The sequence below is a fragment of the Trachypithecus francoisi genome, unplaced genomic scaffold (genome assembly GCF_009764315.1).
Source record: "Trachypithecus francoisi isolate TF-2019V2 unplaced genomic scaffold, Tfra_2.0 Lachesis_group18, whole genome shotgun sequence".
Classification (NCBI taxonomy): Eukaryota; Metazoa; Chordata; class Mammalia; order Primates; family Cercopithecidae; genus Trachypithecus; species Trachypithecus francoisi.
In genome coordinates, this window is record NW_022681463.1 from 6,037,350 (window position 1) to 6,063,315 (window position 25,966).

Here is a 25,966-nt window from a genome sequence, read left to right on the forward strand (position 1 = left end):
CTGGGTACAGGAAGACTTACAAGAGCCCATTGGGAAGGTGGGCTGGCGGCTGCTGATGGAGGGAATTTTCTGCATCTCATGGTTGGCAGTAGGCTAGTGGCTCTGTGCACCTTCTGAGCCCAGAAAGAAATATAAAATTGCTTTTAGGTAGTTATAGTTAGGACTTCCTTACCTCACATGGCGTGATGTTTATACAGGCGGATCATCAGCCATGTCGCGTCCCTTTCCCCAAGTCAAAGAGTAGGACTACTCGTCCCAGGCCCCTTCTGCCAGGTGCAGCCACATGACAGAGTTCTGGCCCATGGAATGTGGAGGCACGTTAAGCCATTTTTAAGCAGGCCATGAATCCCTCCTGGGTCTGTTCCCTGTGCTCTAATCCGCCTCTACTGGCTAAGTAAGGAGCACCCCCAAAGGCCTAGAGGAGGTTGAGCCATGAGGTGGACAGACCCTTGATCTTTGAATGACTGTGTCAACTGTGACTTAAGAGAGAACACTAAAATAGAAGGACAGCTTTATTGTGTGAAACCACTAGAGCCTGTGGTTGTTAAAACAACCAACTTGAGTAACAAACATAGATAGGAGTGGGAAGTCAAGACAAGTAAGAAAACTGCCCACAAGTGCCACCTGCCAACTGTCAGGAGCAAAACTGGGAGGTACTGTGACTTGTACCTTTAATGAATTTTCTCATTGAGTCACTGTGGGCAAACTTTTGGCTTATGAAGGCTGTAGGCAGCAAGTATTATGTCTTTGTAAGGTTTGCCTTTCCTTCGGAGGCTGAAAAATAAGAGTTCTTGGTGTGGGATAAAAACACATCAGTAATGAGACAGTGTCACCTCTAATTTCCTAATCCCTTACCCTTGACACCCTGAGCATCTGAGGCCATGACTTGGTGGATTTCTTGTGGCCTCTTTTTCTCTTTTGCTGGGAAACTTTTCTTGCTTTTAAAAATATAGATGGTCATCCTTTTATGTAACAGTTTCTAAGCCCAAGGGAATGACAGTAGCTCTCCAAACACAAAATGCATGTATAATTGTCTGAAGAACTAGTTCCCCTACAAAACAAGTGTATATAGATGACCTATTTGTATTAAAAAGTGTCCAAAACACTAGCTTTGTGATATTAAATGTAATTATCTTATTCAACAATAATATTGATGAAGAGTAATAGGGTGTTGGTCGGGTGGCTATGCTCTTCTTATTGCCACACAAAAGTCTAATGCAATTTATCATAAAGTTCGGAAAGAAAATCTCTTCAAATATGACAGAATGTATACATTTTTCAATTAATTGTTTTAGATCACGGACCTCCAACCCCTTTGTTTGTTGAAATCTGAAAAGATCAAAAACTCAAATTGAATTTGGTTTTATTCCATTTTTCTTTAGAGCTTTGATCTCCCCCTCCCTTGGAATTTATCAATAGTTTCATTCTCTTTCATTTTCTTTAGACTTCAGAAGCCAAATGGTGACATCAGGAAAATGTCATCTGAGCAGGCTCGCTGGCCTTCCTTTGAAGCAGCGCTTGTTCCCTGGGGCTACAGGGAAAGGCAAGCTGGCAGATATGCAGGGTGTCTGTCCCATGACTAATTCAAAGGAAAGAAAAGACACATTTGATACATTCCTATTATAAAGCAACAATAGAAACGAATGCATAGATTCACCTTTAATTATTTTCTTATGAGAGGACATCAACATTTTCTTCTGCCATTATAATGATCCAGTAAACTACATAAAATTCAGATTATATTGTGCTGATATTGAAGCACACAAGAATGATATTTAAAGTATAAGTACATTTCAAAAAGCCTGGAAAATGATCTGAGAAATTAGAACAGGTGATAGAGATGAATTATAGGCACCTATTAAGACATATCCTTTGAAAAATATCATCTTTAAAGTTTATAAAGCATTCTGGATTTTAGAGAAACTTACTGAAACCACAATAATAGAACATCCCAGGGGTTTGGAGTACTTAGGTAAAGTGAAAAAAACTACAAAGATTATTCTTCCCAGTCTGTAACTCAGCATGCTACAACCTTTCGCTATCTAACGGATATCTTTGTAACTCACGTGGACGCCTTGCAGCACAGAACATTGTTGGTAGTAGAATTTATTTTATAAAGTCATTGCTTATGAATAAGATGTAAAGGAAGAAAAATGGGGGTGGAGATGATATTTTTAGTTTTTTGAAAGCAGCGCTACTGTTTTGGGAACCCATGAGCATCACACAGAACTCACTATTCCACAGTAAATAGAAATTTAATTGCTTTCATCTTCATTATATGGATTTTTATGTGCAGCTAAAAACAATTTGAAAAATGTAATAAAATTACACTAAATGTTTACTTGGAACGGAGTTTTTTTTTTTCTCCAGCTAATTTAAGAATCTTTTTTATTGAAAGTTTCCTGATGAGAAATAGAAATCAATTCCATTCATTTCTCACCAAAAACGACATTTAAATGATTAGAAAAAAATGAGCAGTTCCAAGTGATGGTCAATGGGTGAATTGTGTCCTACTGAAGAACGTTATTACTTAATACCCTCATGCCCTTTATTGTGATATGAGTTGAGTCTGATGTCTGGCTGGAAACTGACAGCAATAGAATTTTGATAGAAGTTCATCCATCCTTTCAGACTCTGGAATTCATAATATACCTTTTGTCTAAGTTGTGTAATGTTTATTTGTGAAGTCCATTCATAAATCTTAGTTTTTAATTGGTTGTTGCTTTTATTGAGTAGATTTATATAAGTGTAATTCTACTAAATTAGATACCACTATTTGAGAATAGTGATGATATATTTTTCCATCCTGGAAAATACATTTTAAATCATTTTAACTCATTATAAACATTTGGATAGTGGTTTTTAGAGAGCTCTCATAAATAATTTTTTTTAAAAAAAGCAATAGTAGTGGGCAGTGTTTGAACATAGGGTAATAATTCATACCAATTATATTGCTGAACATAAGGTTGAAGTCTCAATAATATACCCTAATTCATACCTTATGGTCTGATGGCAATTAAAATACCACCATTAAATATTTTGCAAACACACATAAAAGCTGAAATCTTGCTTATATGGAATAACATTCAGTGCTTTATCATCCAGAATAGTACCTCTTTATTTTTCGTGACAAAGTATAATCATTAGAGAGCCATTCTGAGTTAATGCACACAAGGCTTGGACTTCGTATTATTGTGACTATTAATACTATTACTACTGTCATGGCTATTCACGTTTTTGAGCGTCTGCTGATTTTCATATCATGTAATTAGAACAGGCACAATCAGATGGTCCTAATGTAGTGACCAACAACAGACAGCTGCAATCTCTTTCCACAGCAGAGAAACCAGACAAACACAAAAGAGCTTACTTACTGATTAAGGAGATTGTGTTTGAAGGGTCTGTCTACATTGATTTAGAAGAGCGTGTTTAAAGAACCTATCTACAAGTGGTTTGGCTTCTAGTGTCTGAAGGTCAACAAACCTTAAATGAGGCAGAGGGACTACTGAGAGGTTAAATATTTCATGTTCATGAGGCTCATAGTAATCTAGTAGGTGACTGTAAGGTGTACGTAACAACAACACAGGCCCCAGTGCTTCGGCTTGCGTTAATAGGGAGTTGTGTGCTTTGGATACACATGTGGCTTGTGACTTCCTTACTTCATATAAGGTCTCCCTGCAATGGTCACACATCCTCGTTTCAGATATATTTTGGTACAGTAAGTTGGCAATTTCTGTGTATCAAATTAAAATGACACGGGCATTGGAATCATGAAGATGAGAGTTTATATTCTGATGGGCTACTTAAAGCTGTAAGTTTCCATTTCAGTATCAATACAAACATGATAAAAATTACCTTGCAGGCATATGTCAGTGCTGTGGACTGAATTATGTCCTCTCAGAATTCCGATGTTGAAACCCTGATCCCCTGTATGATGGAATTTGGAGGCAGGGTCTTTGGGATATGATTAGGTCATGAGTCGTCGTGATGGAATTCACGCCCTTGTAAGAAGAGACACCAGACAGGGTGCTTCCTCCCCTTCCTCTCTGAACATGCGAGGGCACGATGAGAAGATGGCCATCTGCAATCCAGGAAGCAAGCCCTCACCAGACACGGGATCTGCGGAAACTGGCATCTTGGACTTCCCAGGCTTCAGAACTGTGGGCATACCTGCTTGTTGTTGAAGCTGCCCTGCCGATGGCAATTCTTACAGCAGCCCTAACCAAAATAGCCAGTTTAGAAATCCTATGGGCTGAGCACCTCACACAGTCACCACAATGCTCAGTGAACATTTAAAGCAAGTTCTTGGAATGTGCAATGCTTGAGCAGTTTATTTTTCATCCCGGCCTGAATATACTGTGGGGAGGAGAATGCAATTCAAAGTTTTCATTCAGCCAAGATCATTAAGTGCCTACTATTTCCATAGCATGGCCCAAGAAGTCACGTATCAAGGGAAAGTCGGCTTCTTCCATGGCTTCTTGGCTGGGGTTGGAAGTCAGAAGGGACAAAGGTGAGAGAGAAATAGCCAGGGAGTGGGGCTCGGCTGTCATCAGGCTGGAGGTCAGGCAGAACACTTCCTGGTCGTCGTTGGGTGGCTGCAGTGACTACATATTGACCATGTGCTTTTATTTGCTGTGTTCCGATGCTTTGGCATCTGGGGCCCTGCTGACCTTGGAGGAACTACCCTTCCCAGGGGTAGCCATGTCCAAAAGATAGTGATGACTCACCCCAGAACATGATTCTCAAAGACAAGGCAATCAATCTAGAGTCCACATCCCTAGTAAGTCTCCCCTGTGGGTTCTCATAGGGCTGTCATTCCAGGCCACTCTCTGCCCACCCTAATCACCTCAAGGCCAGGTCCCAGACAGGCAAGGGTGGTTCCCGCACCCCAGAACCCACCGACTTTTCTCAAAGCAGCCAGTTCTATGCCTGCTTTGTCTTTTCCCAGTGTTGTGCAGACTAAAATAAAGGGCTCCCCCATGCCCTCTGCTTCCTGGCTGACCTTGGTGTGGCCCTCTGATGGTACTATGTGCCCCCTTCTCTGGGATTTCTGAGGATAACAAGCGGTCTTTTCAATGGGACTCCCTTCTGGACCTGTTGGTCTCACCATACCAGAATCATCATAAAGCCTGTATTGTAAAACACATCATTGGTGTCTAAAGTTTGCACAATGCTATGGCCCCCACATTAAGGGAGTCTGGGTGAGATCACTTCATTGTCCCTACTTCTCTGACCAGAAAATACAAGACTTAATGGGAGACAATAATAACAACAACAAAAGCAATAGAAGAACACAGTTGTACCTCTTTATTGGCACAGTAACTTTTCAAAGGCTGGTATGAATAAAAAGTTCCAAGTAGCAAGACAAGGTGGTCTGGAGCCACTGCTCAGAACTTCCCACAGCCGACGAAAGCACATCAATGAACAAGGCCTTGCATTATGGGAGGGTTGAGGATATACAGCGAGGGAATCATGCAGTGGAAGTCCTGGGGGACGAGCGTTGTGTGATGCAGTCCCTACTGCTCAAAACAGTACATGGCAGCGTGCTCATTTGTACTGTGTAGACCTTTGAATGGATATGACCATTTTACACCACCAGCTATGGATTTGAAGCCATACGTGTTTAACCAAGTGCCATGTGATTTCCTGTGATCTATGCTGAAGTCGGGAGGTGACTGAACTAAAGGGGGCACAATCCACTTATCCAGAAATACAGGGCATAGGAAAGAACAGCCTCCTCATCCATGGGTAACACCCAAAACATGGGACTCAATTCATAGTTTTGCAAGGGGTGACACTGGCGAAGCTAAAACAACAATGTAGTGTCAAGATTTTAGGTGTGTTAGGTTAAAAAAAAAGGACTGTGGAGGGAAAAAAAAAATCTAGAAATTATTTTTTAAAATCTGTATTTTGAAGAAAGGAAGCACCACCAATTGCATAAAGTTATAAAATTACAGTAATAAACACGTAAATAATTATCAGGTTTACAATACCAATAAAACACAAATACCTACAAAGAAATAAAATATATGTCCCATATACTGTATATAATAAAACCATTGGAAGTACAATAAACAGACTGTTGAACTGTAGAAAAACAACTATACATGTGCATGAATTGCTCCTTTCCTCCGCTACTCTCCCTCTGGCCACGTCCACACTTTTCCCAGCCTCTTTCTCGCTACCTAGGGGTAGCACAGAGCCATAAATGAGGAGCCTGAAAATCAGAGTGTATCACCACGAGATGGATAAGAAAGAACACACACACGCGCGCGAGCACACACACACACACACACGGGATCTCGTATATTTAGTGTCTGTGTCCTGTGCTTTTTTTGTCTAAATGCGTGGAGAGAAGACCCAGCATGTGTCAGAAGGCAGTCTTCTGTTGTTGTAGCCTGGAATCAGTAGGTAGTTCTATTTTGTGAGTCTGCAGTTCAGGCTGCATCAAATGGTGGTGTCCCAGAGCTCAGACGGCAGCCTGTTGCAGGAGGCCCCTTCCGGCTTCTTCAGAAGACTGGGCTTCTTACAAGGTGGTGGGGGAGGCACCCTGGGCTCAGCGTGGTGCAGGATCTGCTGCCAGTCTTGTCCTTCCTCACAGAGCTTTCTCCTCCAGTCCAAGAGTTCCTGCAGGGCCACACTTTCATTCTCTGAGAGCCTCAGCTGATGGATTACCTGTGGGAGGAAGAGGGGGAGAAAAAACAGGTAGCACCAAATGAGTGTGAAGTGTCATAGCAACACCTGGATACAAAGGAGCAGGGCTGGCACTGAAAGAGGCAGCCTCTTTCCTCAGTCTCCATGCACTGCTGTCTCTGGAAACAGCACTGGGCTAGGGAGGCTATGAATTGTTGAGTTAAGGCAATGACTGCAACAAAACACTGGGAACTAGGTAGGGTGTTAATGTGTGCTGCACCTCCAGAGGCTGCAAGAAAGAATCAAACGTCTGCTTGACCTATGCTCTCGATTATTGTGTACATTCTTACGGCAACTTGTACTTTCTCTTCATTTAATTTCTATCCATAATAGATGTTCTCCTATTAACAGAGCTTCCTCAAGCTTCCCTCCATCCTCAGAGCTGCTCCTCCATCTGTCCACATAGTTAATAGTCAAACATGACTATTAGGGTTACATGACCTCACTTTTGACCATAAGGCATGGACCCAAAGATGGACCCCTACTCATGGGGGTCCATACCTAGACAATACAGAATCACACCACACTCATGCAGAAAATGTCTTCAAGCATTAGGTGTTACAAAAGGCAGTCACTAAAATATCCAATGAGCTCATTCAAGGCAGGCTAGCTGTGCTTGAGAATATTTGAAGCCTCTTTGGGGTATCTACCTGCCTGCTCTATTTGGTGGCAGTGAGACAAAGCAATGAGCTAAATTAGCAACTGTGTACTCTCTCAGACTCTGAGCCCTCAAAGATGGGAACATTATGGGCCTTTGCAGGAAAGCATCAAAACATGTAACTGTATTGGCTACATCATCTTGCATCACTATGGCCCCTGAAGAGAGACACCCTGCAGACCAAGCTTACCCCGACTTCAGCTAGGGCACAAGACAAGCTGGCTATATAGCTGTGGTCACCCTTCTTCTGCCAGCTGCCAGGAGTCTGTAGCAGCTGGACATTGCAGATATCAATGTTTCTGGCAATTCTAAGGAAGTATACTGTTTTTTTTGTTTTGTTTTGTTTTGTTTTTTTTAAAATGAGATTCTGGAAATCCAAATGGGAATACTGGGGAGAATTCAGAGGACATGAGATGACTCATCCTACCTCCAAAGCACCAACTACTTTATTCCAGCACTTCTTCTATCTCATCACAACCCTCTCCACTAAAATGAGAGAAAATAAAACAGAACACAAATGGTTATGCACTTGTGTAGAAAATAGTCACTTGAAAGCAGCAAAGGGAGTGAGTGTTCCAGACCCAATTCTAACACCAGCACCTGAGCCTACTGTTTCCCCAAGAAAGAGGATTTTAAAGGCTGGGATCAAGGAGACGATGTTTACAGCATGAAGGTCAAACCCATATTCTGAGTCTGTAACTAGAGTCTAGAGTTCTGGAGCTGGTTATTAGTAAAAGGAGCCTCCCCAATTGAATTGACAGACAACCAGAGGGAAGAAGAGCTTCAGGGTAGAAAAGAGGACTATGGTTACTCAGTCCCTAAAGCAATTTCTAGACACAACAGAGAGTGAGTTGCAGAGCAGAGTGGGCCCCTTACAAGGATTTTTTTTTTTTAAGTCTTTAGGGCTGCATCAGAATGACTTGGAAATGAGAAATTCTGTTGGGCAGATTGCTTCTACTCTCAGCGGAGGGAGCCAAGACAGGTGGCGGGAGCTAGCATGAAATCAGGTTATTTAGTGAACACTTTGGCTACACATGTGCTAGGTGCTTTCCTAAGCACCTTCCAGGCATTAACTCGTCAGTTCTTAAGAGCCCTGTAAAGTGGGTACTCCTATTTTGCAGATGAGGAAACAGGAACAGGGCAGACAGGTAATCTGCCCAAAGCCACATGGAAAATGACAGATCCTGGCAGCCTGGCCCAAGAGTCCATGGGATGTGTTTCCGTTTGTTGACATCATCTATAATTTCTTTCAAAGTGGGCTAAGGACAGGAGTAGACAATTCTCAAAAGAAGATATGCTTTTAGCTGTGAGTCTACTGTGCTTAACCCAACTATTGTGGTCTAGGATCTGATACAGCCTAAGGATCAGAGTGCCCTGTACCACATTCCTCCTCCCTTCTTTTTCTGAATGGGACCACAGTCATCTCTCTCTGTTTGTCCAGGAGTGTGTGCCAGCTCCTCCGTCATCCTCCACCAGTGTGTGCTGTGCTGGTTACATTCCCTTCAGTCTCATTAGTGCGGACATGGAACATTCATATTTATGTTCCTTGGCACACACTTAGCATACAGTAGTGATCTCTGAAAACAATGTCACCAGATTAGGAAACAACATTTAGCTGATGGAAGAATATCACCACCATGTCACCAGATTAGGAAACAACATTTAGCTGATGGAAGAATATCACTGCCATGTCAACTGATTATTTTCCCCAAGCTTTCTTGAGACACCATCTTTCCTAAATGACACAACTTCATATTCATTTATTTAGAAAAAAAATGAGGAACGTCCACTTCCAGATAGCTGTAGCACATTATTGTTCCCATTGTAAAAATTTCAAAAAAGAGTCATTTTTCTAAAACATCAGGAAATTCTGACAAAAGGAGAGAATTCCAGATGGAGTGAAGCTTTTTGAGGTGAACTGATAATTACTAGCTGCTTCCCCCCGCCCCCCAGGGACATTTGCCAATTCTGAGCATTTCCCCAGATCCAGAGAGTTTTTACTGGAAGAAAGAGAAACCACATAATATTTTGGAGTTGCATGGAACTAAAGAAACAAATTGGAAACTTGTAGATCCTCAAATGCATAACCATCGTCCACAAGGGACACTCGTTTAGCTGTTCACCTGCATGGGTGATGGGTGTCCTAGGCCAAAGTTTATACAAAGCAGAATGAAATCCCCTACAATGACAGAGGTGCTTCAGAAGTAGAACCTGGCAGGGGTGATGATGGCCTCCAGCACGTGGCCAGTCTCATCTTAAAACCTTTTCTGGATTTTGAAATTGTGTGGGGCACAAGGTTGCAGAGCCAGGCTGGGAGCTCTGAAACACAGGGTTAGCTGCTGTCATCTTTCAGTGCTAAGGAACAAAGACCTATCAATCAAAGGCACAGGAGGAGTAAGCCTGAGGATTAGGAGAGAACCAGGGGTAGACTGATTCTCCAACATAGCCCAGCGAGGAACTACAGTAAGAGTGAAAGCTGATGTCTTCATGGAAACACTGGAAGCCAGAAGCCAACACATTCCTGGTTAAATTACTGAGAGAAAAAAAAAAAAGTCAACATAAAATTCTACACTGAATGAAAAATACCCCTCAAAAATGAAGGTGATAAGATTGTTTTTTTTTTCTTGTTAATTTGTTTGAGCTCCTTGTAGATTCTGAATATTTGTTCTTGGTCAGATGTATAGATTGTGAAGATTTTCTCCCACACTGTGGGTTGTCTGTTTATGCTGCTAACTATTCCTTTTGCCATACAAAAGTTCTTTAGTTTAATTAAATCCCACCTATTTGTCTTTGTTTTTATTGTATGTGTTTTTGGTTCTTGGTCATAAAGTCTTTGCCTAAGCCAATGTCTAGAAGAGTTTTTCTGATGTTATCTTTTAGAATTTTTATAATGTCAGGTCTTAGATTTAAGTCCTTGATCTATCTGGAGTTGATTTTTGAATAAGGTAAGAGATGAGGATCCAGTTTCATTCTCCTATATGTGGTTTGCCAGTTATCCCAGCACCGTTTGTTGAATAGGGTGCCCTTTCCCCACTTTTATGTTTTTGTTTGCATTGTTGAAGATAAGTGGACTGTTAAGTATTTGGGTGTATTTCTGGGTTCTCTATTCTGTTCCATTGGTCTACCCGTCTATTTTATACTACTACCATGTTGTTTGACTATGGCTTTATAGTATAGTTTGAAATCAGATAACGTGATGCCTCCAGATTTTTTCTTGTTGCTTAGTCTTGCTTTGGCTATGTGGGTTTTTGGTTCCGTATGAATTTTAGGATTGCTTTTTCTAGTTCTGTGAAGAATGACAGTGGTATTGTGATAGGAATCACAGTGAATTTGTCGATTGCTTTTGGCAGTATGCTCATTTTCACAATATTGATTCTACACATCAAAGAGCATGGGATGTGTTTCCATTTTTCGCATCATCTATTAATTACTTTCAAAGTGGGCTAAGGACATGAGCAGGCAATTCTCAAAAGAAGATTTACAAATGCCCAACAAACATCTGAAAAAAATGCTCCACATCACTAATGGTGAGAGAAATGAAGATTTACAAATGCCCAACAAACATCTGAAAAAAATGCTCCACATCACTAATGGTGAGAGAAATGAAGATTTACAAATGAAAAAATGCTCCATATCCCCTATGGTGAGGGAAACGAAGATTTACGAATGCCCCACAAACACATGAAAAAATGTCCAACATCACTAATGGTGAGGGAAATGTCAATCAAAACCACAATGTGGTACCACTTTACCCCCGCAAGAATGGCCAGTATCAAAAAATCAAAAAATAATAAATGTTGGTGTAGATGCGGTGAAAAGGGAACTCTTCTACACCGCTGGTGGGTATGTAAACCAGTAAAACCACTGTGGAAAACAGCATGGAAATTCCATAAGGAGCTAAAAGTAGAATTACCATTTGACCCAGCAATCCCACTGCTGAGTGTCTACCCAGAGGAAAATAAGTCATTATATGAAAAAAATACGTGCACATGCATGTTGATAGCAGCACAACTCACAATTGCAAAAATGTGGAGCCAGCCTAAATGCCCATCAATCAATGAGTGGATAAAGAAACTGTGGTATATGATGGTATATATATTTATACACACGCACACCCCATATATGATCATATGTATGATCATATATATGATATATAGATATATATGGGGTGTGTGTGTGTGTGTGTATATATGATGGAATACTACTCTGCCATACAAAGTAATGAGTTAATGGCATTTGCAGCACCTTGGATGGGATTGGAGACTATTGTTCTAAGTGAACTAACTCAGGAATGGGAAACCAAACATTGTATGTTCTCACTTACAAGTGGGAGCTAAGCTATGAGGCTGCAAAGGCACAAGAATGACAGAATGGACTTTGGGACTGGAAGGAAAGGGTTGAAGGGCATGATTGATAAAAGGCTACAAATCAGATTCAGTGTAGACTGCTTGGGTGATGGGTGCATCAAACTCACAAATCACTACTAAAGAACTTACTCGTGTAACCACATACCACCTGCTCACCAAAAACTGATGGAAATAAAAGACATTTTTTTAAAAAAAGTGAAATAAAGATGTTTTCGGACAAAAGATAATGAGGGAATTTGTCATCAAACCTCTCACATTAACAGAAAGAAATAGGTAAGATTTTTTTTTTTTTTTTTGGTAAAAGAAGATGATTCCAGATGGAAAAAAAAAAAAAAAGGAAATGTAAGAGGAAATTAACAACACTGGAATTAGTAAACCCATGGGTAAATATAAATTATATGCTTGGAATATCTTATAGACTTTAAATTACATGAATAACACAAGTGCCTGCCATCAATAACTGCAAAACCTTGGTATTGGGATTAAGGAGAGTTTTGAGGTCTTACAGTTCTAGCAGTATTAGAAAAGTGGTCAAAGTGATCAAATCTGTTAGGAAGCAATGAGTCAAGGAGGCAGGTTTTCTCCTTTTGTGAAACTATTAAAAGAATAATATAATATTTAATCAAAGTTAATATAACAGTGAAATAATAAATATCCAATTAATCTAAAAATATGCATGAGCTGTAGAGAAAAGGATATACAAATAGAGACTAATTCCTAACACGACAAAGTAAAGCATAAAAACTAGACAAACAAACAGAATCCAAATCTCTACTCAGCAGTTGGTGTTACTCTTCCATCTCCTTATGGCATATGCTGTATTTATCTCAATGCTAGTGTTTGATAGACCATACAACTCTGTGCTTACACCAAGCACAAAATACATCCACTCCAGATTTCCTCTAAATCCTAAGCTCTTTTCAGCAGTTTTGCATAGTGACCAAAAATACACTAGATGTGACCCTCTGCTTAACCTTCGTAATAGGAACAGACTTAAAACTTTGAGTCACTCCATAGAAGCATAGCAGCAGTGCCAATCTGCTGACAGTGACTTTCAGCGGCTGCTCATCTGAATTAGGCTTGTCGGGAAGGATTTTGACAAAAAAATGTCCCAAATCCCATGAATCATTGCTTCTCTTTTTGGAAAAAAATGCTCTCTTACCCTTTCAAAGCTTCTCAGTGTTGACTAAAAATATCTGAATTCCCAAGTACCTTATAAAAGGTGAAACTTACGTACATAAACCTTTTGAAAGCCCTTTCTTAATGAGGGTATTGAGTCTTGAATAATGTAGTGAGTACAGGACACCATATTTGAATCAACAAACAAGAACTTTGCATAGTTCTTTGATAAGCAAAAATTTGACTGATGTTTGCAATAACCAATTATCATTCAGAATAAACCCCTTTATTGAGGGATTTCATGGAAATTTTCTTCTTTTCTATTACAGAGATTCATAGCTATTGGGTAAAATCTACTAGGTAGATAAGAATTGCCAGAATGGCAGAAATAAGATGCTAACATCTTATATTATTTATTTTAAGATAAAACCAAATAATTTTCACAGGTTATGTTATAGTGAAGGTTATAATTCTATGGAAGACTGTATGATAGGTCACTACCTTCAATTTAGCTGAGAGGGCATTTTAAAATTATCACCTGTGAGCCAAGAAATGGAAGATCAGAAGAGGAGGCCAGTACCCCTTAACAATATTTAATCTGCTTTATTTCTACTTAGTTATTCGATTCTGAAACACAAGAATTAGTTTTCTCATAGAGACAAAGCTTTACAATTTTAGAATAACAAACAAATACAATCATGAATGCTATCTAAATGGCAGTCTGGTACTATATAAACAATACAAAGTATTTAAAATGTTCAATGCTGTAAAATCATGTAAATCAATGTTTATCCATTCTTTAAACCTGATGTCCTATTGGTAACAACAAAAACACTCATGGCTTCCTTTACCATTATTTGGTATTCACAGTAAATTACATATTATCATTAAAAAAGCAATAGTGATTTTGTAACAAAACAAAGCTTTAGTTTTGATACCATTTCTTTTTGGAAAGAGAAAAAATGCCTCTAGGGATTAAGGATGCTGCTGGCAGTGTGAGGTTGGAGTCAGCTGGCTTCACACCGAGTATAATTTATCCTGATTTGTTTGTACAATAGAAAGGATGCCATAGTGGTATCTTTTAACTTAAAGCTCATTTTCCATTGCTTTAAAAGATTTATTATCTTCACCCCATATCACCACTTCAGATAACGAGTCACTTATTTATTTTCTCTTCTGGAACTTTTTATAATAGTCTTTGTCCACAGAATCATTATCTTTTAGAACCAGAAGGCAAGTGTTATGACTGGGAAAGTACAAAGGGCTCCACACCCGCAAACCTTCGCGCTTGCCTTGTCAGCCTCTGCTCCAGGAGCTCCCTGCCTCATGAATGGGAAAAATGCACTGCTTTTCAAGGGCTTTTAGACAAACAAAACACGTGTCTTAAAGTGTCACACATGGCACAGAGATGGAGCGGGGCAAAATGGCGGTGTATTTAAAAAAAAAACAAAAAACCTTTTTTATTAAACCATTTACTTGGGAAAGGGAGCTTTATGGAGGAAAGTCTGAGAAGGCTTCACAAGTTAATGAACCTTTGATCTGAATATTGAGAAATGAGATGGGCACCTAACCAGTTAGAAAAGGGGAGAAGAACAGGCAAGGAGAAGGGTTTCCAGTCGACAAGTGACAGCAATGACATTAAACTTCATTTTCTAACATGAAATGACAAACCCATGTGGAATTGGAATTGGAGGATGGTTTTGAGCACAGTCAGTGCGGCTGGAAAACCTGGCCTCTGGAGCCGGAATGCCTGGGATGGAACCCAACTTTGCCATCTACTTGTGCAATGCTGAGCAAGCATTCACTGACTTCCTCACCTGTAAAGTGGGACCACAAGAAATTACCTGCCTTGTAACAACTTGGTGTGGATTATATGAGTCACATATGCAGGTATCTTAAAAGAAAGCCTCACAAAAGTAGCGAGTGCTGTTTAAATGAGCTGTAACGATTGTGCCATGGTCAGCTCCTTGACTCGAACGAAATCCCTAAACACTGCTGAATTATGACTATCCTGATGACTCAGTTAAATAATGCTAAATAAGCACACTTCTCATGATTTATGGCCTTTTATAAATATAACATAATTCATTCTTTTATTACTAAAAAGCAACCCAGAAACTACTGAGCAACACATTAGATTTAAAACATAACTATGATTTATATATGACTCAAAACTAAAGAAAGTTCTACAGGAAGAAAATTAGAAAACAGTTACAGCTTTTTTGAATTTTAGGGATACAATAAAAAGAGTATAAAGAGATTTTAGTGACTGATTTAAACAGTTGTTAAATGCAATGCTTCTGAAGTGAGGGTTTGTATTTTCAGGAGTCCTCAAATTCCTTCAACAATTTAAAATTTATTTGCATTTATATACTCAAGATATCTTTTTAAAGTAATTGTGGTTTGTATCATCTTGAATATCTACATTTCAAGCTAGTACTCAATGAGATTTTTTCTGTCTTTGTATTTTATTTACAAGTAGGATGACAGAAATAATATTATTTATACTGTTGTAGGTTAATGAGAAAAGAGCAGATGGATTCAATATGCAATACATTTTCTTTATCTTGCAAGAAAAGCTATGTGATATTTCAAAGTAGGGTAAGTTCAAAAGCTGGCTGTCAGTTCAGATAGAAATAGTGGTAGGGGCTTGGTTAGCCAGTGGCATAAGGTGGGAAAAATGCACAAAGCTGGACGCAACTTGATGAATAGAATAGTCAGCACACATGCTTCCAACAGTCATGTCATTTCAGCTAAACAAAATCTCATGCCTAACATCAATGTTGTGAATTTTACTTTTATTTTGCTTTTGTAGACTTTTATTCTACTCAAGTGGTCAATTTGCTTTGGTTTTATAGCTGAAATGAAAGCTCAAAGAATAAAGAGATTGTTTGTAACCCTGTATGTCTATACATTTAATTAACATTGTAAAATAATTTAAGAAACTTTAAGGGTCAAGGGGATTTTTTTTCTTTCATTTCAAAAGTATCATGTATATTACAAGAGTTGGAGTAATGTTGATCTATTGCATGTGGGTAGAATTAGTTACTGCTTCACAAGACTGTGGTGTCCTTGGAGCCTAAAGTGAGTAAATTAATCTCTACCCAGCACAAAGTATCCAGTATACTTGCTTAGGGAATTTAAATGGAGTAAGGGTATGAATGCATGGCCCACGTTTGAGAGAAGGGATAAACATTATCACACAGTATTAAATGTGTGGGTCCATTTAAAAAACTCTTGGGGGTAAATGGGCAACTCAGCTCCATTAAGTCCAGGAAATAGAACATACGAGAGTGCCTTCAAGCAATGCCGGGCTTCCCCTGAACGCATTCTTACACGTGGGTTGTATTTCACATTCACAGATTCAGCGAAGGGTTTTTCAAACACTAGAAAGCTCTGGGAACTTATTAAAAATGCTCGGCTGCTCTGAAATCACATAGGGTGTGGGTGGTCCCATGCCCGTTTCTTGCTGTGAATTCAACATGCCTAAATAGATCTGAATGGCTAGTGGGTGGAGCCACTGAAGGAGAGGGGGACAGTCACCACAGACTCCTGGTGGCTGAAGAACGCAGTGCCTTAGGGTTAAGCGATCAAATAAACTTAAACTGTCCAAAATTATTGTTTTGGGATGGCATGGAAAAAAGCATGCTGTTCTGTAACAGGTACAAAACCCAGGCATTTAGAAAAGTGCACAGACTGTCTGACAGTTTAATGTCTCTGAAAACAAAATTGTTTGGTGAATAAGCTAATAAGACACTTGCTAGTTATTCTGTAATTTTTATTTTTAAAGTTGACATTCAAAAGAGAGCTGAAAGCTTCGAAGTTTGGGGGCCACTTGCGATTCTGTAATGAGACAGGAAAGTCACAGTTTATAGGGAGCTAGGAAATCTGACGTCCAAAGCAACTGACAAAGGGATCCATTCCACAAACATTGGTGGCCAAGGCACTATTACTGGAGCACTGAGGATGAGGCCAGCATTTCTCTCTCTCTTTTTTTTTTTTATTATACTTTAAGTTCTAGGGTACATGTGCATAACGTTTATATCATGTATAACTCCCCAATGCAATCCCTCCCTCCTCCCCCCTCCCCATGATAGGCCCCAGTGTGTGATGTTCCCCTTCCCGAGTCCAAGTGATCTCATTGTTCAGTTCCCACCTATGAGTGAGAACATGCGGTGTTTGGTTTTCTCTTCTTGTGATAGTTTGCTAAGAATGATGGTTTCCAGCTGCATCCATGTCCCTACAAAGGACGCAAACTCATCCTTTTTTATGACTGCATAGTATTCCATGGTGTATATGTGCCACATTTTCTTAATCCAGTCTGTCACAGATGGACATTTGGGTTGATTCCAAGTCTTTGCTATTGTGAATAGTGCCGCAACAAACATACGTGTGCATGTGTCTTTGTAGTAGAGTAATTTATAATCCTTTGGGTATATACCCAGTAGTGGGATGGCTGGGTCATATGGTACATCTAGTTCTAGATCCTTGAGGAATTGCCATACTGATTTCCATAATGGTTGAACTAGTTTACAATCCCACCAACAGTGTAAAAGTGTTCCTATTTCTCCACATCCTCTCCAACACCTGTTGTTTCCTGACTTCTTAATGATTGCCATTCTAACTGGTGTGAGATGGTATCTCATTGTGGTTTTGATTTGCATTTCTCTGATGGCCAGTGATGACGAGCATTTTTTCATGTGTCTGTTGGCTGTATGGATGTCTTCTTTTGAGAAATGTCTGTTCATATCCTTTCCCCACTTTTTGATGGGGTTGTTTGTTTTTTTCTTGTATATTTGTTTGAGTTCTTTGTAGATTCTGGATATTAGCCCTTTGTCAGATGAGTAGGTTGCAAAAATTTTCTCCCATTCTGTAGGTTGCCTGTTCACTCTGATGGTAGTTTCTTTTGCTGTGCAAAAGCTCTTTAGTTTAATGAGATCCCATTTGTCAATTTTGGCTTTTGCTGCCGTTGCTTTTGGTGTTTTAGACATGAAGTCCTTGCCCATGCCTATGTCCTGAATGGTACTACCTAGATTTTCTTCTAGGGTTTTTATGGTATTAGGTCTAACATTTAAGTCTCTGATCCATCTTGAATTAATCTTCGTATAAGGGGTAAGGAAAGGATCCAGTTTCAGCTTTCTACTTATGGCTAGCCAATTTTCCCAGCACCATTTATTAAATAGGGAATCCTTTCCCCATTTCTTGTTTCTCTCAGGTTTGTCAAAGATCAGATGGCTGTAGATGTGTGGTATTATTTCTGAGGACTCTGTTCTGTTCCATTGGTCTATATCTCTGTTGTGGTACCAGTACCATGCTGTTTTGGTTACTGTAGCCTTGTAGTATAGTTTGAAGTCAGGTAGCGTGACGCCTCCAGCTTTGTCCTTTTGACTGAGGATTGTCTTGGCAATGCGGGCTCTTTTTTGGTTCCATATGAACTTTAAAGCCATTTTTTCCAATTCTGTGAAGAAAGTCATTGGTAGCTTGATGGGGATGGCATTGAACCTATAAATAATCTTGGGCAGTATGGCCATTTTCACGATATTGATTCTTCCTATCCATGAGCATGGTAAGTTCTTCCATTTGTTTGTGTCCTCTTTGATTTCACTGAGCAGTGGTTTGTAGTTCTCCTTGAAGAGGTCCTTTACATCCCTTGTAAGCTGGATTCCTAGGTATTTTATTCTCTTTGAAGCAATTGTGAATGGAAGTTCATTCATGATTTGGCTCTCTGCTTGTCTGTTACTGGTGTATAAGAATGCTTGTGATTTTTGCACATTAATTTTGTATCCTGAGACTTTGCTGAAGTTGCTGATCAGCTTAAGGAGATTTTGGGCTGAGACAATGGGGTTTTCTAAATATATCATCATGTCATCTGCAAACAGGGACAATTTGACTTCCTCTTTTCCTAACTGGATACCCTTGATTTCTTTCTCTTGCCTGATTGCCCTAGCCAGAACTTCCAACACTATGTTGAATAGGAGTGGTGAGAGAGGGCATCCCTGTCTTGTGCCAGTTTTCAAAGGGAATTTTTCCAGTTTTTGCCCATTCAGTATGATATTAGCTGTGGGTTTGTCATAAATAGCTCTTATTATTTTGAGGTACATTCCATCAATACCGAATTTCTTGAGCGTTTTTAGCATAAAGGGCTGTTGAATTTTGTCAAAAGCCTTTTCTGCATCTATTGAGATAATCATGTGGTTCTTGTCTTTGGTTCTGTGTATATGCTGGATTACGTTTATTGATTTGCGAATGTTGAACCAGCCTTGCATCCCAGGGATGAAGCCCACTTGATCATGGTGGATAAGCTTTTTGATGTGCTGCTGAATCCGGTTTGCCAGTATTTTATTGAGATTTTTGCATCGATGTTCATCAGGGATATTGGTCTAAAATTCTCTTTTGTTGTTGTGTCTCTGCCAGGCTTTGGTATCAGGATGATGTTGGCCTCATAAAATGAGTTAGGGAGGATTCCCTCTTTTTCTATTGATTGGAATAGTTTCAGAAGGAATGGTACCAGCTCCTCCTTGTACCTCTGGTAGAATTCAGCTGTGAATCCATCTGGTCCTGGACTTTTTTTGGTGGGTAGGCTATTAATTGTTGCCTCAATTTCAGAGCCTGCTATTGGTCTATTCAGGGATTCAACTTCTTCCTGGTTTAGTCTTGGGAGAGTGTAAGTGTCCAGGAAATTATCCATTTCTTCTTGATTTTCTAGTTGACTTGCGTAGAGGCATTTATAGTATTCTCTGATGGTTGTTTGTATTTCTGTGGGGTCAGTGGTGATATCCCCTTTATCATTTTTTATTGCGTCTATTTGATTCCTCTCTCTTTTCTTCTTTATTAGTCTAGCTAGCGGTCTGTCAATTTTGTTGATCTTTTCAAAAAACCAACTCCTGGATTCATTGATTTTTTGGAGCGTTTTTTGTGTCTCTATCTCCTTCAGTTCTGCTCTGATCTTAGTTATTTCTTGCCTTCTGCTAGCTTTTGAATGTGTTTGCTCTTGCCTCTCTAGTTCTTTTAATTGTGATGTTAGAGTGTCCATTTTAGATCTTCCTGCTTTCTCTTGTGGGCATTTAGTGCTATAAATTTCCCTCTACACACTGCTTTAAATGTGTCCCAGAGATTCTGGTATGTTGTATCTTTGTTCTCATTGGTTTCAAAGAACATCTTTATTTCTGCTTTCATTTCGTTATGTACCCAGTAGTCATTCAGGAGCAGGTTGTTCAGTTTCCATGTAGTTGAGCGGTTTGGATTGAATTTCTTAGTCCTGAGTTCTAGTTTGATTGCACTGTGGTCTGAGAGACAGTTTGTTATAATTTCTGTTCTTGTACATTTGCTGAGGAGTGCTTTACTTCCAATTATGTGGTCAATTTTGGAATAAGTGTGATGTGGTGCTGAGAAGAATGTATATTCTGTTGATTTGGGGTGGAGAGTTCTATAGATGTCTATTAGGTCCGCTTGGTGCAGAGATGAGTTCAATTCCTGGATATCCTTGTTAACTTTCTGTCTCGTTGATCTGTCTAATGTTGACAGTGGAGTGTTGAAGTCTCCCATTATTATTGTATGGGAGTCTAAGTCTCTTTGTAGGTCTCTAAGGACTTGCTTTATGAATCTGGGTGCTCCTGTATTGGGTGCATATATATTTAGGAGAGTTAGCTCTTCCTGTTGAATTGATCCCTTTACCATGATGTAATGGCCTTCTTTGTCTCTTTTGATCTTTGATGGTTTAAAGTCTGTTTTATCAGAGACTAGGATTGCAACCCCTGCTTTTTTTTGTTCTCCATTTGCTTGGTAGATCTTCCTCCATCCCTTTATTTTGAGCCTATGTATGTCTCTGCATGTGAGATGGGTCTCCTGAATACAGCAGACTGATGGGTCTTGACTCTTGATCCAGTTTGCCAGTCTGTGTCTTTTAATTGGAGCATTTAGTCCATTGACATTTAAGGTTAATATTGTTATGTGTGAACTTGATCCTGTCATTATGATATTAACTGGTGATTTTGCTCGTTAGTTGATGCAGTTTCTTCCTAGCCTCGATGGTCTTTACATTTTGGCATGTTTTTGCAATGGCTGGTACCGGTTGTTCCTTTCCATGTTTAGGGCTTCCTTCAGGGTCTCTTGTAAGGCAGGCCTGGTGGTGACAAAATCTCTAAGCATTTGCTTATCTGTAATGGATTTTATTTCTCCTTCACTGATGAAACTTAGTTTGGCTGGATATGAAATTCTGGGTTGAAAATTCTTTTCTTTAAGAACGTTGAATATTGGCCCCCACTCTCTTCTGGCTTGTAGAGTTTCTGCCGAGAGATCTGCTGTTAGTCTGATGGGCTTCCCTTTGTGGGTAACCCGACCTTTCTCTCTGGCTGCCCTTAAGATTTTTTCCTTCATTTCAACTTTGGTGAATGTGGCCATTATGTGTCTTGGAGTTGCTCTTCTGGAGGAGTATCTTTGTGGCGTTCTCTGTATTTCCTGAATTTGAATGTTGGCCTGCCCTACTAGGTTGGGGAAGTTCTCCTGGATGATATCCTGAAGAGTGTTTTCCAACTTGGTTCCATTTTCCCCCTCACTTTCAGGCACCCCAATCAGACGTAGATTTGGTCTTTTTACATAATCTCATACTTCTTGCAGGCTTTGTTCATTTCTTTTTCTTCTTTTTTCTTTTGGTTTCTCTTCTCGCTTCATTTCATTCATTTGATCCTCAATCGCTGATACTCTTTCTTCCAGTTGATCGAGTCGGTTACTGAAGCTTGTGCATTTGTCACGTATTTCTCGTGTCATGGTTTTCATCTCTGTCATTTCGTGTATGATCTTCTCTGCATTAATTAGTCTAGCTGTCAATTCTTCCACTTTTTTTTCAAGATTTTTAGTTTCTTTGCGCTGGGTACGTAATTCCTCCTTTAGCTCTGAGAAGTTTGATGGACTGAAGCCTTCTTCTCTCATCTCGTCAAAGTCATTCTCTGACCAGCTTTGATGCGTTGCTGGCGATGGGCTGCGCTCCTTTGCAGGGGGAGATGCGCTCTTATTTTTTGAATTTCCAGCTTTTCTGCCCTGCTTCTTCCCCATCTTTGTGGTTTTATCTGTCTCTGGTCTTTGATGATGGTGACGTACTGATGGGGTTTTGGTATAGGTGTCCTTCCTGTTTGATAGTTTTCCGTCTGACAGTCAGAAGGACTGTCTGTTGGTCTGTTGGAGATTGCTTGAGGTCCACTCCAGACCCTGTTTGCCTGGGTATCAGCAGCAGAGGTTGCCAAAGATAGAATATTGCTGAACAGCGAGTGTACCTGTCTGATTCTTCCTTTGGAAGTTTCCTCTCAGGGGTGACTCCACCCTGTGAGGTGTGGGGTGTCAGACTGCCCCTAGTGGGGGATGTCTCCCAGTTAGGCTACTCAGGGGTCAGGGACCCACCTGAGCAGGCAGTCTGTCCGTTCTCAGATCTCAACCTCCGCGTTGGGAGATCCACGGCTCTCCCCAAAGCTGTCAGACAGAGTCGTTCACATCTGCACCGGCCCCCGCTGCTTCCCCTATTGGGCTTCAGCTGTGGGCTGTCCCCAGAGGTGGAGTCTACCGAGACAGGCAGGCTTCCTTGAGCTGCTGTGAGCTCCACCCAGTTCGAGCTTCCCAGCGGCTTTGTTTACCTACTTAAGCCTCAGCAATGGCGGGCGCCCCTCCCCCAGCCTCACTGCTGCCTTGCGGATCGATCGCCGCAGACTGCTGAGTTAGCAGTGAGGGAGGTTCCGTGGGCGTGGGACCCTCCTGGCCAGGTGTGGGATATATTCTCCTGGTGTGCCTGTTTCCTTAAAGCGCAGTATTGGGGTGGGAGTTACCCGATTTTCCAGGTGTTGTGTGTCTCAGTTCCCCTGGCTAGGAAAACGGATTTCCTTCCCCCTTGCGCTTCCAGGTGAGGCGATGCCTCGCCCTGCTTCAGCTCACGCTGGTCAGGCTGCAGCAGCTGACCAGCACCGATTGTCCGGCACTCCCTAGTGAGATGACCCCAGTACCTCAGTTGAAAATGCAGAAATCACCGGTCTTCTGTGTCGCTCGCGCTGGGAGTTGGAGACTGGAGCTGTTCCTATTTGGCCATCTTGCTCCGCCGCCTAACATAATAGTTTTAAATGAAATATTGTAGATTTAATTTATGTTGTAGTAGTTTAAAATTATTCTCGGGTGAAGATGGTATTAAACCTGCTGAATGAAGTTGCTATGCATTTGGCCTTGGCTAAAACAGGACAACTCTTAGTGACCACACCTGGGAATAAAATGCTTGAACCACCCGTGGTTTCATGGCATGCATTTTATCTCAGTTATGACATTCACTTCCATGTAATTCACATTGATTTGAAATATCACATATCATGAGAACATGGTAACATCAAAATGAGATTGCAGTCCAGAAAACTGTTTGGAGGTGTATTACTGATTCCATGGAAATGTTTCATGTGTCTGCTCCTAACAGTTTCACCAAAATAAACAAGATTATCACTTCAAGAAGAAGAAAAATAAACCCATTGGTGCTTTTAGAAAGTAAAAGAATTTATGTTATAGAATGTAGTGTTGTATTTTCCTTTTATGTTGAATTTTAAAATATACTTTAAATAATTATCTTTAAAATATATAATGTTGTATTCAAGGTGATGCACAAACCATTAAGTAGGGAGACTTTGTTATCAATGTATTAACACACTATTGCTTTAGCAACAGGATTCTCATTTTATCTAAAGTTACAGCACAATTTTTATGTCAAACATCTACATAAAAATCTAAAATAACCTCAGCCAAGTATCCAGATGTTTCCATGAAATCAAGTATCCAGCTAATGATCAGCTTTCCTTGGAATATTTAGCATTATAGAGGCACAGCCATATTATCAGCGGAGATTTTTCTAAATAACACTGATGAGGTAGTGAGAAAAATCAATAATTTGAATCTTAAGAATAAATCTTACAGTAGGCAATCTTCTGAAATCACTTGCACTGATATCCAGGCACTGAAATAGAAAGAAAATGCTGATTGGTTGCAATAATAGATTGTCCTAATCTCCCCTCTGTTCCTTTGAGATGCATCTACTTTACCTTGTAAGCATCACAGATGCTTCCTCTGAGATGGTGCAGAGGGGAACCTCCTGGTCATGAACACTGGTTTGATTTTTGTATCAGAGGCCTGCCCCCTGTACATTACAACACAACGCTGGGCCATCTGACATCCTTTCCAGGCCTGCCCCTACAGTGTGGTTCTTAGACAAAGAGAGTCATTTGAAAGAAGGTATATATAGTAGGCTGCTTTGTGACTTTTCCTCTGTGTTTGGCTAAGAATCAAAGAGAGATGGGAAAGACCATCAGGAATCATTTTCCAGTCTCAGATTTCAAAGAGGCCTTGTTTTCAAATGTAGACATCTCTGATGAGGCAGGAACTGCCAGTCATCTTGGGGCACTTTCTTTTTCTCAAGGAAACTGAAAACCAGGCTTATTTTCTTCCATGCAAATCGTGGGCACTCACGTGATGAGACAGATTCCTTACTGGTGAGAAGCTGTAAGAGTTATGTGAAACTATGTGTTTAATGGCTTTCAGAATTTATCTCTCATGTGACATTTATACAAGAAGGATGGACACATACAGAGAAGCAGCTTTTTAGCTTTTCTACTAATGCAATTAAATAGAAATTCTATAAAATCCAGTCCCGGATAGATTGGGCGTGTAGCAGCAAAATTAAATGGTGACCAAAAATGGAATTTCTCTTTAAGGATGTCTATATTTTCATTAGCCTCATCAGCAGTTTTAATAAACTCCCTTCAAGGAAGATAAAATGTCTGGGCATTATGGTAGATAAAGAAAAGAGAAAATAGAGTCAGTAATTTGCCAAAGATCATCTGGAAAATTCACTGAGTCCACAGTTTGAATGGAAATCAAGATCGTATGTTCATTTCTGAGAATGAACTTATCATAATCCGTTAAAAGGAACAGAGGAGTCATTTAACTGTTTCATAAAATTAATTTATTAATTTATTAATTTATTTTATTTTGTTGAGACAGAGTTTCACTCTTGTTGCCCAGGCTGGAGTACAATGGGATGATCTCAGCTCATTGCAACCTCCACCTCCGGGGTTCAAGCGATTCTCCTACCTCAGCCTCCCAAGTAGCTGGGATTACAGGTGTGCACCACCACACCTGGCTAATTTTGTATTTGCAGTAGAGACGGAGTTTCATCATGTTGGTTAGGCTGATCTCAAACTCCTGACCTCAGTGATCCACCCGCCTTGGCCTTCCAAAGTGCTGGGATTACAGGCGTGAGCCACTGCACCTGGCCTGTTTCATAAAGCTTAAAGAATTTTTGGTTCAAAAATAGAAGTCTTCAGTAGTGATAGTGCACATTTGTGATCTGGCTTTTTCCTGCCAGTCCCACATTTAAGTTTCGCACCCACCATGATGAAAATACAAGGAAAGGGACTCCCTCTTCCTCCCCTGCTGCTTTGACAGCTGGACAAATACTTGTAAGATGGGCTCAGTTAACCTACCTATGATGGATGCAGAGCGAGGGACATATAATGGAAGGGATAACAACTGACCTGGCTCCATGGGGTGACACTGGGCAGTAGTGGCTCCATGCAGCACCAGCAGAAGAATATTAGTCAGAGAAGAACCTTGCTCAGAGCATGCCAGCCATCAGCCCCCACATCCACCTCAGTCACTCGCAGACCTTTTTGTCGAAATTCATGTCCTTCCTTAGCCTTCCAATAAAGCCTCTACCTGCCTGAGATGTCCACAGTTAGTTTCCTTTGCTTAGAAATCAGAATTTTGACTAATATTCACATTTAATTTTATTGTTATTCTCCATAAAGTTTTACACCCAAACAAGTATTTTTTTTTTTTTTCACTCAGTGTACAAGCTTTTCATTTGTTCTCAAAATAGTTGCAAAACATTTTCTGATAGGACTGGATCCTCAGTATATGGTGGTGGTTTATGTAGAAAAAGAATATAGAAAATGTAGTTGATGTTGTACTCCATTATAACTTTTTATTAATTTGAAAACTATAATGGCTTTACATAAAAGTAGTGAAAATTAATTTTACGTAAAATGTTTGAAAATAGCAAAGCCAGGACATTGGCTGCACCGCGCCTGAGGCTGTGTTCATTTGCACTTCCCAA

The 25,966-nt window shown here is 40.1% G+C and overlaps 1 protein-coding gene across 1 annotated transcript in view; it reads right to left on the reverse strand.

The window, feature by feature from the left end:
* Positions 1 to 5,282: 5,282 nt before the first annotated feature.
* Positions 5,283 to 25,966, reverse strand: part of MYO16 (myosin XVI) — a 569,170-nt gene continuing 548,486 nt past the window's right edge. The window contains 1 exon segment of the mRNA XM_033177288.1: positions 5,283 to 6,675. Coding sequence (XP_033033179.1) covers positions 6,448 to 6,675 — 228 coding nt within the window. The 3' untranslated portion in view covers positions 5,283 to 6,447.